The sequence below is a fragment of the Aquila chrysaetos genome, chromosome 4 (genome assembly GCF_900496995.4).
Source record: "Aquila chrysaetos chrysaetos chromosome 4, bAquChr1.4, whole genome shotgun sequence".
Lineage (NCBI taxonomy): Eukaryota > Metazoa > Chordata > Aves > Accipitriformes > Accipitridae > Aquila > Aquila chrysaetos.
Window position 1 is genome coordinate 12,828,117 of NC_044007.1, and position 14,838 is coordinate 12,842,954.

At 42.9% G+C, this 14,838-nt stretch overlaps 1 protein-coding gene across 1 annotated transcript in view; it reads right to left on the reverse strand.

Annotated features, from left to right (window-relative positions):
- The window catches only part of FER1L6 (fer-1 like family member 6), a 98,903-nt gene that overhangs the window by 52,384 nt on the left and 31,681 nt on the right, over nucleotides 1-14,838 (reverse strand). Inside the window, exons 7-12 of the mRNA XM_030011882.2 lie at nucleotides 11,055-11,133; nucleotides 9,377-9,533; nucleotides 8,108-8,294; nucleotides 6,299-6,491; nucleotides 4,900-5,249; nucleotides 1,604-1,712 (exon numbers count right to left, since the gene is read on the reverse strand). Of these exons, the coding sequence (XP_029867742.1) occupies nucleotides 1,604-1,712; nucleotides 4,900-5,249; nucleotides 6,299-6,491; nucleotides 8,108-8,294; nucleotides 9,377-9,533; nucleotides 11,055-11,133 (1,075 nt within the window). The remainder of the gene's footprint in view (nucleotides 1-1,603; nucleotides 1,713-4,899; nucleotides 5,250-6,298; nucleotides 6,492-8,107; nucleotides 8,295-9,376; nucleotides 9,534-11,054; nucleotides 11,134-14,838) is intronic.

Consider the following 14,838-nt stretch of genomic DNA (forward strand, 5'->3'; position numbering starts at 1 on the left):
TCCAGGACAGTGCTTCCTTACCTGCCCTATGTGATATATACCTAGTATAATACCCCCATCCCTAAGTGATGCAATCATCTGGTTGCTGGCCCCCAGGACCTTCTGCTTTTGCTAAAGAAATTCAGAAGCAAAAACAATAGCGCTGTTGATATTTCTGGACCCAGGAGCCCCAATATGTGTTTGATTTACACAGCAAATGTATGTCTTCTTTAGAACATATGGATGATTATTTCAAAGTCTGATCTCAGAAGTGCTAAAGCTCATTTTCAGACAAGCAAATTTTGCATAATAGGGTTGCAGAATTAGTAATAACAATGCTTTGAGGCCCCAGCTTCAAGCCTAATGCCAGACAACTCTGCTAACAGTACAGCCATCTTCTCTGATAGGATTTTGCCTTAAAGGGCAATTATCAGCACTGGGGAAGAGGTGCATCCATCAGACTGGTAATTACAGATTTTATTAGAGACAGGCAGAAAACATTTCCTGCAGGAGAAGGATGTGCTGAATCACCCCATACATCCTGATCTGGACTTTTGGTTCAGCCTTACACATAAATAATGGACATTTGCCAAATCTGGATCAAAATTTCAACTGCACAGGTAGCTGGTAGATGTTCAGGTCCAGAATTCAGAGCCAGATTCATCTTTAGCATTAATTATGACAAGAATCCGTATAATTTCTTGCCCAACTCTACAAATGAGTTTCTTGTCATTTTCAGCTCTGCTTCCTGCTAAGTTTCAGCAGGAATCAATATCACTCATTGATTGGCCTGTTTGTCACAGACATCTCTCCCTGCACACATAGACCTACAGTTGAGCACACTCAGTGCCCAGTTGAGTACACAAGCACAAAGATGGGAAGTGCCAGGGTGCTACTGTGCACTTGGACTCTAAGTGGGGCTAGGACAGAGATAAGCAAACCCCTGCAAGGGAAATGAGACCAATTCAAGCTTCTTTCTTAAGGGAAATTTCTTCTGCTTTGAAAATATCTGCTCAATGTTCATCAAAATGTCTTCATTTTCTCTTTAGTCTGCTCCTGGGGACAATTCAGCTCCATCATGAGGACATCCCTCACACAGTACAGTCCTGCTTTACTCAGAAGCGGGACAAGATTACCAGGAGGATCTCAGAGGACAAGCTGGTGCATGCGTTTTGAGGCTTGGCTGTACATCACCCCCATACCACACTCACAGACCCACATGTAGCTCTACAGGATTGGCCAAGACAGTCCACATGGATCCTCCTTGCAAAGGGGCTCCCTCACAACCAGGGACTAATTGCAATGGGCACCACAGAATGAACTCTGCCCCGAAGTAAATTATTTGAGTTTGGTCTCCCAGGAGATTAGGAGGCTAAATACTGGGTGAATTGCTGTATATAGTGGGTGAGAGGATTTGTATTAATAAAGGGCATCTGGGACTAGAGACAGCTAGGCATTGGTATGCCCAGCTTGACTGCTATCCAGAGAAATTATGAACAGGATTTAATTAAAATGTAAGCCCTACTCTGAAGCCAACTCCTGAGACACAGCTGTCAATAACACAAAGCAATCCCTTGCTCCTGAGACTCCCTCTCTGCTTGGGAGAAGAGCTTAACATACTTACCAACAGAAACCTCAAAGGTTATTGGCTTGTCCCCAACCTTCCTATCAATCATTGTGGCTTCAAAAAATGTCCCAAAGAGGAGGAATTCCTCAAATTTCTCTTCATAGATCTATTGGAGATGAAGGAGGCAGGAAAATTACATTTATTTTACCTTCTACTCTTTTTTTACAGCACAGAGGAGCCTTTATAAGTCTCTAGCAGCTGTGTTAGTGTCATAGATCTATTGGTCTGAGGTGGTCAGTGAGGCACAATTTGTAGAAGAAGTAATACCTCTTCTCTGAGAAATTGAGATGATTGGAAAAAGAGATAAGCCTGTGTGACTTTGGTCTTGTCAATATTGTCCATTATATAACTGGTTACATAAAAGTCATTATCCCTCACTTCATACTCTGCCTCACCAGCAGTCCCTATTAAATGGTTTCAGTATCTTCACATACTCTTATACCATCATTCAAACTATACATCTATGGCAGTTCAAGGGCATTTTAAGGCCACTCTTCTAGTGCAACAGCAACAAAACACCACCATCCCCACATAAGTCATTTACCAGCGAGTATGGCAGTAGTCTTCTTTTGCGTCTCAATAATAAATGCTGCCATCATAATGCACCCAGACAGGGGAGTGCTCGCCCAGCCCTGCTTTCCCCAGGATGACTTTAACCTACTGCCCACGTGTTGGTACTATCAAGACTTTGACCTTGCTCAAAGTCAAGACTTTGACACTCAGCTCCCAGTGACACTAGTAAGACAGAAAGATTTCTGGTATTCACCTTTTAGATGGCAGCCCTGTGCAAAAGCCTACTGAAACCAAGCAGTCCTTTGTTTTTTTATCCTGCTGTGTTTTAAATCACAGGTCCAAAGGTGGGGTCTCAGTGCGGGGGGTGCAGTCCTCCGCGCTTTGCCTTCCCTGGCATCACAGCACAGAAACCAGTAACCCAGTAACCTTGTTTTCAGCTTTTGACAGAATTTGGAAGCACAGGAAGCAAAGGGTCTCAGCACAGCAGCACACCCTGAAAAGCGTAACGACCTTTTCTGGAGTTTTAAGGTTCTGTTAGGCTCTGTTTAAACCTATTGGAGTCCCAGCATCCGCTTGTCCCTGGCACACAGTCTCACTCAAGGAAGGCCAGCTAACACCTCTAGCACTCTTGGGTCATTAACAAAACAAGCTATTAGCCCCAAACCAATACTAAGCTCAAAGAAGATGTATTTTCTGGTTTGAGCTCTCCCCAGATTTACACCCTGACTGCCACAATCTCTCCAACACAAACCCTACTCATTTCACAGCATGGATACCAGCATACTAAAGCCCATTAGGCAAGATCAGTGCTAGCTTCTTTTGCAACGGAGTGAGGCAATGCATAAAACGTCAGCTGTATATGAATATTTGTTTCACTGACTTTTGCAAAGCAGAAACAGCGTTTGACACAGCCTATGATCTCTTCATTTTGAAAAACCTCTGCTATACACAGTAAAAAGGCATAGGTCTTCAGTGAAAGGATTAGCAGCATCACATATCAAAGCTAACACCACAAACAGATTGGAGCTCCAGAGTAGCTTTAGCTTCCCTACGCCTTGATTATTTTCAGCATGAACCCAGAGCATAGGGTGCCTAATAAAACTGAGGCTCAGAGACTACAACATACGCATCTATCTCCCATTATAAAGCAAGCATATTGCAAATGTTTAATGTCTTCTTGCTGCCAGAATAGGTCAATAAAGTTGTGCTGTGGCGCTGGGTAATTTGCGTTCATTGTCTCAGAGGCTCTATGAGACATTTTTTGCCTTATTTGTAATGTCTCAAGTTCCTGCTTTTCCTTTCAGAGGGTTGTAATACAATTACCGCACCTACTGCAGCATGAACTATTGCTGAATGTCAAAATCAAAAGAATATCAAGCGTCACTGATATTATGTTGTTGCCTTTTACTCATTCTGTATTTGAAACTGAGGCACAGTAGCCAGAAATAAATCCTTATTATTACCATTAATATTTATTGGTGTTACAGCAGGGTTTATTCCTCTACCTGGAGTATTTAGCTAGCACCTAAGACCATAGTGTTTGAGCCGCTCACAAAAACGGATTTCTTCCATATAAAGGAAAATCTATATGGAAATAAATTTCTTCTTATGTCACCTCTATTACAATCTTCAGAGAAGAACTAAGGGATAGAGGCAATTTACAACTATATGAGTATATAAGGCAAGACCAGGGCACAGGCTCGCACAACTGGCTTGCAATTACCCATGCCATTTCTCTGCTAACACACTCCTTGACCTGCTTCAGCTAGCACTCCTGCCAGCAATGCCAGGGCACAGGCCAAGGAAGAGCACTTGTCAAGGCTAGGCCTCAAGACCGAAGAACAATTTCTTCTCTCCTATTTAATTGTAGAGATGGAGTCAAAAGACCAAGAATCAGATCTAATAAAGGACATGAGTGCCTTAAGCACTGAGGTGGGACTCCCACTACAAAAGCCAAAATTTTGATGACATACTGAAGTGGGAAGAAAATTGGTTATGAGAATAATTTTCTTCCTATTTATTGGGTAAAAAAAAAATAGACCTTGCATATGCACCGATGTGCTGTTGCTCCCAGACAGTGATATGACAGAACAGAGAATCAAAGCTCAAGTATTGGCTCAGCACCTGAGCCCACATGCCCTGCCACAACTGCACAACCTTCTCAAAGTATCGTAGCATGGATCTTTCTACGATGTAACCCAGTACAACAGGTGGAATTAGGAAAATAACATCAGTTAACACCAGTTGAGACTGAGCACATGATTTGCAGCCCCTCTCCTAAAAAGGTTAGCCATCTAAAACTGCATTGACAATGCGGGGTTAAAGGAGTAGAGTAAAACAGGCTAGGCTGTATCTCTCTGCATTTGCACAAATTCTATGTCAGTGATTCCCTACTGACTTCAATTGACAACTACCGATTTTCTCAAATGAATGCAGGAAATCAAACCCCCATCGGCTCTCTGTCACTTAGCAGATATTACAGCATATAAATTTCTAGCAGGAACACATGGATGCAGCTAGTGCAGAAGGGACAATAGGACAGGAGAATAAGTTTTATGGAAACCAAGTCCTACTTGGATTTTTTTATGAGTTACAGGTACACATTAATGCTCCATTTGTGCTGCATTATTATGGGAAGGTCCCAAGACTATGGAGGCATGGAGAAGCTGTAGGGAGCACATAAAAGCAATATTACATGACCTGAACCCAAATACACACATCCGTGCCATCCTTGAAGGTTTAGGGACACATGTTAGTCAATCTCTTAATATCATACCGACCTCTGAAGGCACATCAAATGGCTCGACTTCCACCTCAGTTGAGTTCATCTTATCTGAAGGAGAAGCTGACTTTCGATCCTCTCCTGCTTTCTCAGTTTTGTCTTTTCCTTTGGGTGCTTTGATGTCTTTATCTTTAGATGGCAATTTGATATCCTTGATAATACTTGAAAACTTCGACTCACGGGCTCCTCCTGAAAGTATCTCCACAGCAATCTCAATGAATAGACGTCCCCTGAAGGAGACTCCTTCTCCAAAACCTTCATTAAGCTCCTGGTGGTCATCCATGAGGCTGTGGCTCCTGGGTGAGCCATAGAGATTGATCCAGGCAGGCCCAAAGGTAGGCAAAAACCCTGGAGATAAAGCACCTTTTTTGGTATTTCTGTTAGGTGTTATCATGCTCTCCTCACTGTCTGCTCCAAGAAATCTTGCCTCTTGCACACGAAAAGCCAAACCTGGACCCATGTCTATGCAGGTGGGGACCACCTCATATAAAGCACTGTTTTGCAGGGCAATTCTTAGGCACCACGGAGCCTCCTCCAATACCCAACCAGGGACTCTGCCACTATGGAGCTCTTTCTCAGAAGGTGTTTGTACCACATGTGCTGGGGCATGAGGCCTATTACACCTCTTGAAAAAGAGAGCTTGCTCCCATAGACTGAGGGCTGGGACATGGTGGGAGAGGAATGGAGGCTTTCTCACCTTGTCCCAACTGTTCCTAAGCTCATGTCACTAGTCAGTTTGTATGATTTATCTTTTATTTTCTGATGAAGGACTCAGATATACATTTGAATTGCCAGGTTTAAGGAGTTACTGTGCCTTTGCTGAGCTCTGATAACTGACCACGTTCCACACATAGATCACACAACATAAATAAGGCTATACACATAGACTCAAACATCAGTGAAAAGACTCCAGATAGTGACGTTTACTTCATGTACATGAGAACAAACATACTAGTCGAGGGTATCTCCTCGATTTGCAATAGCACCCAGCTGAGCCTTACCTAGATTTGCTCTTACTGGGCAGATCTGAAACACAAGCCTGCTCTGCCTGTGATTTGCACTTTGTGCTTTCATTGCCCGACAGAAGCTCGCACAAACTTTAAACCTACATCAGTCAACCCTAATGGACTAGAGCAGACTACTGCCACAGTCACAAAGAAGGTACCAAATTATGTAGCAGCCCTATAATAAGAAAGGCAGTGGCAGACCACCATGCACCAAGCGCAATGTTATACAACTTCAAATTAAGCAAGAGATGGTCTCTCAGAACCAGCAAAAGCTACAGATGTTCACTTGAGCTCTGGGCATTCCTAAAATGGGATTAGCCAGTGCCCAGATCCCAAGCAAGTAGATTTTACCTTAAGGGCATATTCTGGAACAGACGTTTTCCCCTTTACCTTTGTCACCGTCTTGTTCATTCGATATTTTCTTCAAGTCAATGAAGTGGGTGGCTAGGGCCACATCATTCATGCTGCCTTCATCCCAGACCTGGATTTTGACTCTTCGGCAAAGTGGAGGGAACATTTCCTTGAAGATAATCTGTTCATGCCATACTGGATCTGCACAGTTCTTTTGCACTGTTGTTCGACCCTGAAATCAAAGTCCAGCAAATTTATCCCAGAGGGGTCAGACTCTGGAGAATGGCAATTAGTATAGCACAAATTGCACTTAGCAACATCTCTCCAGTCATTTTTAAAGCACAAGTATCCTATCTTGAAAGTACTTCAGCTTTTTTATTGGCATGTTTATTTTCCCCTCCATATCTAATAAAGACCACATGGCTAAAGAATTCTTACCTGCTCACAGTAGAGCCTGGAATAAGATCTAATTCTTCAGGGCCCTTATGCACAAAACATAATCTGCAAAGCCAGACTTTGGCATTTCTGCTACAAACTGTACATCTTCAAATGGCTTTGAAATAGCTGGGTACTGGTAACGCAGCGCAGTTTGTCTCATAGAAGATGAAATTCATTACAGCTGCCAGGCTGCATGTACCAATGGAATTACCTTAAATGAGGCAATTTGTCTAGTATAAAATATGATTACCGTGGCTCGTGTTCTGGGCATATGCCTGTGTGCTAGGGATGTAGAGACTGGAGCTATTCCTTCTAGCCTGAAGGAGGTGGCAGGACTGTATCACAGTCCATGCAGCCGCAGGCTATGGCAGACCTTCTGCTTTCACATTTGGGTTGGAGAACCGAGTCAGGAAACCCACCAACAATACCTCTAAACCCATATTTTATACACCAGCATGAAAACTCACATCAGTGACCCATTCTTATGTCTTCTTCAGCAGCCTATTAAACCTGAAGTAGCTGCATGCATTTGACCATTTTAACCCATACTAGTTTGAGATGTAATACTTTGCAATTTGGATTCGCAACAAAACATGAAATCAGCACCAAGGGCCTCATTCTCATGCCTGAAACATCTGTAAAGGACTAACTGGAGTTCTCCCTAAGGCTTCCTTGCACACAGAAAGCATTGCTGCCTTAAAATTGTTTCTAGTTTGATTCTTTCCTTATTTACACCAATAATCAAGACAAGCTCCCTGACACGGTGTCTCATGGGTGTACCCCAGAGGAACCAGCCCCCTGGACCTCCTCTGCAGTCCTCTTCCACCAAAGTCAGAAGGCCCCTCTCAGCAGCTCTCCGTACCACCATATTTGATGTTGAAAGAACTCTGGGAGCAATGAAGCCAGGCAACACTGAGACAGAGTCTACTCAAATGCTTCCTCTTCTGCTACCCACAGAAAAGCTGCAAGGGTCCTGAATTACAGCAGAGTAATTCAGAAGTCAATACACAGTCCTAAAATCCAGATCGAATCATCTTTACTGATTTTAGCCCTGCTTCCTTTTTTTACTCTAGGGAGACCAGAACGTAGCACTTACTTACCTAATACCACACTGGGTAATTCACTGTCTTGTAACTTGATGTTTTAGTAACAGATCTACAGAATTCCCTTTCCCCTCCTGCTGCCTGACTTTAGCCTACTGCTGTGAGGCTGACACTAGGTCTGCTGGCATTAAGTGTTTCCATCACTTTGTTCCCGCATAATTTAAGAACTGAAAATTTTTTCTGATGACAGAAGTGTGTGTCTTAGTTTATGTAATTATAAGTTAAAGGACATCAGCATAATCACCTGCCTGTAGCACAGGTAATAGGAAAGAAGGCCTACATTTGTGATCAAGAGGATCCCAATTACCATTTGACCTGCAAACATGACCACCACATAGGGATCCACAAGGTCCTTACTGTCGCCTATGAATGCTTTGGTGACATTGGCCATGATGCTAGAATTCATCTTCGGAAGTCCTTCTGCTTTGTAAATTCTCACATAAAACCTGGCCCATGGTCTTTCAGATGGAAAGCCTTTGGGGATCAAGAGGTTCCTGAAATAAAAAAGAAGCCATTTCCTTAAAATTGAAAGCTTGGACAATGAAGTGATTTTTTTTTTTTTTTTTAAATTGTCATCTCAAGTTAGCTTGCATACTGAGAAGACAGAAAAAAGCATGTGAATTTGCTTCTGCATCTAAACCAAAACATTTTCTGGCTACCAGAAGAATATGATACAACATTACTTAGCAAACTTGTCTATGTGATATAGAACCAGGTCCAGTTAGGTCAGATTACTCAGGACCTTGTCCAGTAAATTCTGAATATCTCAAAGCATGGAGATTCCCCACTCTCTCTGGGCCCCTGTTACATTTGACCACCTTCACGGTAAAAAAAATTTCTTGTATCTATTCTGAAATTCTATTGTTCTAACCTGCCTCCAAAGCCTCTCATCCTTCTACTGTGTTCCTCTGAAAAGAGTCTGGCTCTGTGCTCTTGATGTAGGATACTGCTTAACTTGCTCTTCTGAAGGCTCAAGAAACCAACACCCTCCTCCTTCCCCCCACACACCCCTTTCCCTGTAGACCATGTGCTCCAGCCCTCCATCATCTTCATGACTCTCCATGGACTTGGTCCAGTATGTCAGTACTGACCAGAAACATTGCTCCTGTAAAATTTAAAGTGTGCTGGCAGCATACTTTACCATCTTGAACTTCTGTATTTTACAAGGAGAATGCTAATGCACTTGAGTTTATCTAAGGATATAGAAAATATCTATGCACTCACATCTGATAGAGGAGAAGGAATAGCTTTTCCTCATATTTTTTTCTTCTTACTTCACTGCTTTTCAGAAATATTTAGCTGGTTTCAGACGAATGAACCTTCTGTTAGGCATAATCTGGCACTTACCCACAGGGCATGGTCAATTCTATCAGCTGCAGACAAGTGACCCTAACATGCCCTTCAATTTAGTTGAGATGATTGTAAAAACTCTCTTTGAGCACATCAGAACAGCCAGGTGTACAGTGCTATTCTGCTATTAACCCTGAGTTAGCAAGGAAAGGACTGAAAGGAGAGTAGAGGACTCTTGAGGTACTTAGTAAAGAAGAAAGCAGTAAAAAAGAAACTATTGCATTACTTTTCAATCTGCTCCTCAGTATCAGCTGTTTTCTGCGTAGCTTGTATTGCATCACCTTTCCCAGTCACACTGATGTCACACTTCAGGTATCCCTTGGCTCCTGTCCTAATGTCAGCAGGGTCTGTGAGAAGCGCCCACTTGTCACAAAACTGATGACCTGTAAGATGGACAAACTTAAACACCCAAATAGAAGATGCAAAAAATGCAAATATTTCTCCTCTCCACTTCCAGAACAGCCACTGCAAACAACATTTGTGCTTTTAGGAGACTCATGCTGAAGTACACTTGTTTCCCAGGCACATCTAGAGGGTCCAAATGTTGCGTGACCAAAAAGGCAAATAAAGCATTGGTCTAGAGCTCATCAGGAACAAGCTCATTTTCATCAGTGGTTACTGAGATCAGTGACTAAAGACCAGTGGAAGGTTAGGTGAGATTTCAGCAGCTGAATTAAGGCTGAGGCTTTATGAGGAAAGGCCAACTTTTTGATGAGAACTGTCTGAAGAGCTCAGAACTCTCCAACAGCAAAACCCTTGCTGGGAGCTGTGGCCAGGTGTAACACTGGCAGCCAGCTGAGAAAGGGAGGAGGGAGGGTGCACAGCCATCAGAGGCAGAAGAAGCAGCCAGAAGCAGGTTCATCTCCATCTTTCCGGTGGGAAAATGCACAAGACAATTCACCCACAACAGCCCTTGCTGGAGCCCTGCTTCAGCAACTCCACTTGAGCAAGGTCCTAAAACCTTATATTGGCCATCACCTTGGGTGTGTAAAGGACTGGGAGGGAGAGACCAGAGTGTACCAGGGATATGAGCTCAAGATCAACCCTCAGACACCATCCTCCTGTAAAAGTGTGAGCAGGAAATACAGGACAGAATTCAGAGACTAACGAGGTCTGAGTATGGACGTAGGCTGCTCACTTCAATTAGGCCATTTCTCTCTACTGACTCTTGCAGAAGCCCTGAAGAGAGGGTGGTCTGAATGACTCTACACTTTTGCCGTAACTGGGTGACAACTATAGCAAGTGGCCTAAATACGCACATTCCCAAAGACAGAGAAGAGACCAGGTCCTTGAGTAATTATGGAAGACAGAAAGGTACGTGGTTTGTGGATGGTTGTAAAAACAGGCAAAAAAAGAAAGAGGTGATCTTTTCTTAACTTCAAATTTCAGAAAGCACTGGACAGCTCTGAAGATGGCAGGTCAAGTGGACCCATGGTCACCTCTTTGTCATCTCCTTCTCTCTCCCGTTATGGTTTGCTCCTCCTCTCGTCTCGTGCTCTCCTCACCATTCCTTCCACACTCCATCCCACTCTCCATCCCTCCACCCCTTCTACCCCAACATACATGGCAGAGCTTTGAATGCTCTGTAACAAATGAGTGGAGTTGGGTTTTGCAGAACATTCAGCTGCCCACTCCGACCCCCTAAAGAAAAGCCATCCTTGATAAGTGCTTCCCACCAATGGGCAGATTGTCAAGGGGTTTTCAGTGTTGAACTTTTTTCCAAAAATTTGGCTTGTATTCTGGTATCCAAATAGGAAAACAACCCTTCCAAAAACCATGTTAAGTTTATCTCTTGGCATAAACCACAAACATCTAAGTGGAAAAGGAGCATACCTACCTCTCCTCTCCTTCCCTGCCTCACACCTCATCTAACAGACAAAAAGGACAGAAAATGCATCACTTACCTGGCTGACTATACACCGTCCCCAGATCTACTTTAAAGGAGCCTACCAGCACACTCCCAATCAGTTTATTGTGCATAACCTGTTAGAAAAAGGCTGGTTAAAAAATGTCACTATCTCTCTTCCCAGACAGCCTAAGAGCAATCCAAGCAAAGTACACCATTGGTTCAGAGGTAATAGGCAGCGACATCCAGCATCACCCAAAACAGGGTGCACATAGCCACAGCAGATACAGCAAGCATTTGAAACCTGTTCTTTACCCAATATTGTGCCAATTTAGAAACCAATATAATTGCATCCAAGTGGAGTCACACAGGTTCATCCTAGGTCCCAGGATTATATAAAGCGGGAATCAGATGGATGTGTCTTCAGAGCAGATGCAGTTATATTACTTATCCTGGCAGTTTTAAATAAATCATAATGAATATAAACACATGGGGCATAACTGGTTTCAAACTAGGCTGCAGAAATCATATCACTTTCTGTGCAATAGCTGAATTGCTGTAAGAACCAAGTACACCCAGAGGAGAAAGAATTAGTGTTTCTTTGCAACATTTCAATGTGCACATAAACCAAGATACTCAATTCTGATTTACACCCCCCCCATATTAACAAAATCAGAGAAGTGATATAGATGCAAATGAGATGGCAAGCAGACCCCAGTGAGTCTCTCCTTATCCTTCCTGCCAGGTAATGAATTTAATTTAATTCAAACTTAATTAATAATTTTCCCTTGTCATGATTCCTGGAGCTATGTACTTCTGTGTATGGTTTTCAAATGCATGCATGTGCTTCACTTTACAGACAAGACAGAGGCTACCGACATCTTCTAGGGGAAGATTGGCTCTAGAACTGTACTTCTCATAAAATCTATCTCACCTGGTTTCACAATAGCTTAAAAGGTTGAAACCTATTCCTTGGTTGTGGAAAAGCTTCTGAAAGCAGGCTGAGTTGTCTGGAACACCTTGGCCAAACTGCAAAGAGGAACTAAGCCCATGGGATTCAAGTCCACAGAAGGTAAATCTAAATGTTGGAGCTAAAAAAACAAGGCTCTGAGAGCATTGTAGGACTCTGGAAGACACCATACCCTGGCTTTGGACCTACACATCCTAGATAGGGATACAAGACTTCTGTGATTTTGCATTGGATTTGTCATGTGACTTCATTTTGTGCATTTTTCTTCAACACCAGCAGACATAGATTCCAAAGTAAAGATCACCGAGACCTTCATCAAGATCTACTAGAAAATTCAGGAGGTTTCTAGTTCCAACATAATGTCATTCCCTGTTAACGGCCTGGGACCACTGTGCCCCTGTGATCTGGGGAACACACTCAGTTGTCCTTGGTACTTCCTCACTTCAACATGGAAGGAGTTTCTAGGGCTGAAAAATCAAGAGTGGACAAAGGAGCAGTTTTATTTTACTCTACTGTTAAAGCGTAAAAATTAAGCAACCTTCCTGTGGGAGAGGAGCCAGTGCGAAACCAACGCTTCATGCACTGGTGCTGCTTTTCCTCAGTTGCTGATGCTGCCAGGTCCCATCATAGCACTGGACCCTCGCTCCTATGAGGCTGGACTAGGGCACATGGGGGTGGGCAAGAAGCCATGAAAACTGGCAGGTTTCATCCTGAAGTCAGGCAAAATTACAGCTTTGGAGGAACTACATGGAAATAGGAGCTTGCCCAAATCAGCTGATCCAACATGGGATGGACTGAAGGGGGAAGAAGGCTGTAGTATTTCAGTAGCCAAAAATAGAAAAAGAAAGGAGTTTCTTTAAGACCCAGAAACAAGCAGAGGATATGTGGTGAGTCCAAGGTGGTGTTGTCTCACTGCTCTTTGCATTTTCTCTCCAGAGCATGACAGCATATTCAGAGAGCACACTTCTCTGTCCTTGAGATTTGCTGTGTGAAATGTGGTATCCTTGGGTAAATGCCCCCTGTTCCCACTGAAATGATGGTGGTTTCCACTCCCTGTAGTACACGTTGCTTTTAACTGCTGAGGAAATAACTCACTGCTTCTATTATATGCTCTGCATCTTTCCTTGTACTTTTTTTTCAAGTGTATTTTTCCTAATGTAACAAAATGGGTGAGCATGAAGCTTACAGTGAACACCTCTTATCTTTTCTCAGAGGGACCATCGTATCTACATCGTATCTAATTAAAGGTTTGTGTCTTTTCACACTTGATTGACTCTGTAGATGACTGAAGGATTTTCTTCAGATTTTCTGAATGAGGACAAGCACACAGTGTTAAACTGGGGAATATTTCAGTACTGGAGGTACAGGTTTAGCATGAAAGGGGCATCTCAGTTTTACTATGTCATTATTACAATGCTGCTGGAATGCACTGGAAGATATTAATGAAGAAAAAAATCTATTAATTAGCAGGTGCTGAGAAATTGAAAATCTCATTTTCCCCTCAAATGCAGGGTTTGACTAACTGCTGAACTGGTAGACAATGGCACTAATTTTTGTTTTTCTTGAGCTTCCATATGCAGATGAGTTTGTTTTCACAGATAAAGCAAATTTAGTGCATGAATCATTGCTGGTAGTGGAGGCTGCCAGTCTTTGTTTCTTCTTAAGTGAGATTCATGCTAAGCAAGTGCTGTGAAACTTTCCATCCCCCAGGGTTTCCTTCACTCCCAGCACACATATTTCCTCTATTTGTTTCTATTCCCCTGATACATTGCTTTCTCTAAAACTGTGTTGCAAGGTAATGAATCTCTGTTTTCAGTAGCATACATGAGCATTGCGCTGGGTTAGTTTAAAAAAGTCAGTTTTTTTCTAGAAGACCTTTAATTTCTTAGTGTTGTACCTTCACCAGCTATAAATCAAATAAGTTTCTGAGCTTGATGAAACTATGCAGATTCACAGCAGGTAGTGGTGACACATTTCCCCACACCCCCAACGCACTCAGAAAGCTGGCACTCTCCCCTCCACCACTGGATATACAGAATCCTTATCAAAAGAATGTGAGGTTGGAAAGACTGGCCGTATCTTGGAGAAAAATAACTATACATCCCCAAGTAGCAGTAGCTCAGAAGAGTTGATGCCTCAGTACTGCACTGATACTAACCATGTCAGAAACACATATAAGGGCCATACACTGTGATATAAATCATAACAGTGAGACAGTATCTACTCCCATGCAAAAGACGGGCCATTGTCAGCCTGTAGTAAACTCTGTCCTCAGGAATAAGTGAAGGTCAGATCTGCAGATACCTTATGTAGGTATGAATTTCATACATTTGAGCTGTGCATGAGATATAGTAGATGTGAACTGGAGCTTAGGATTCAGGCTGTCAATTTACTACCAGCATTGAAAACTTAGCTGCCCAGCTGGCCATGTGTAAATGAACACTTTTTGTTTCTGTAGCTGGGAAAAGTCGCTTCATTAGCAGCTCAGCAAAGCAGGTACACAGTGAACATCTCTGAGAGGTTTTGCACGGATATTTCCTATAGCTCCTGACCACTGCCTGTCTCTGTCAAGCACAACCAACACAGACCCTTTTTTGAAATGGACAAAGCACTTCAGGGAAAAAGAACCTTTCCTGGGGCAACAACTCACTGCTCATTTCTCTGGCCAAGTGTTGGGACTTTTGGCAATAGAAATGCAAAAAACAGCTCATGAAGGGCACTGTGATATTTCTAAGTAATACACATACAGCACTGTCCAGAGTCTCGTGAGAGTCTTCCTTAATTCCTTAGCAGCTTTGCTAAATGTGGTGATGAACCTCAGGAGCCTCAGGTAGGATAATTAGCATGGCTCCATAGACTTGGCCTTCCAAAC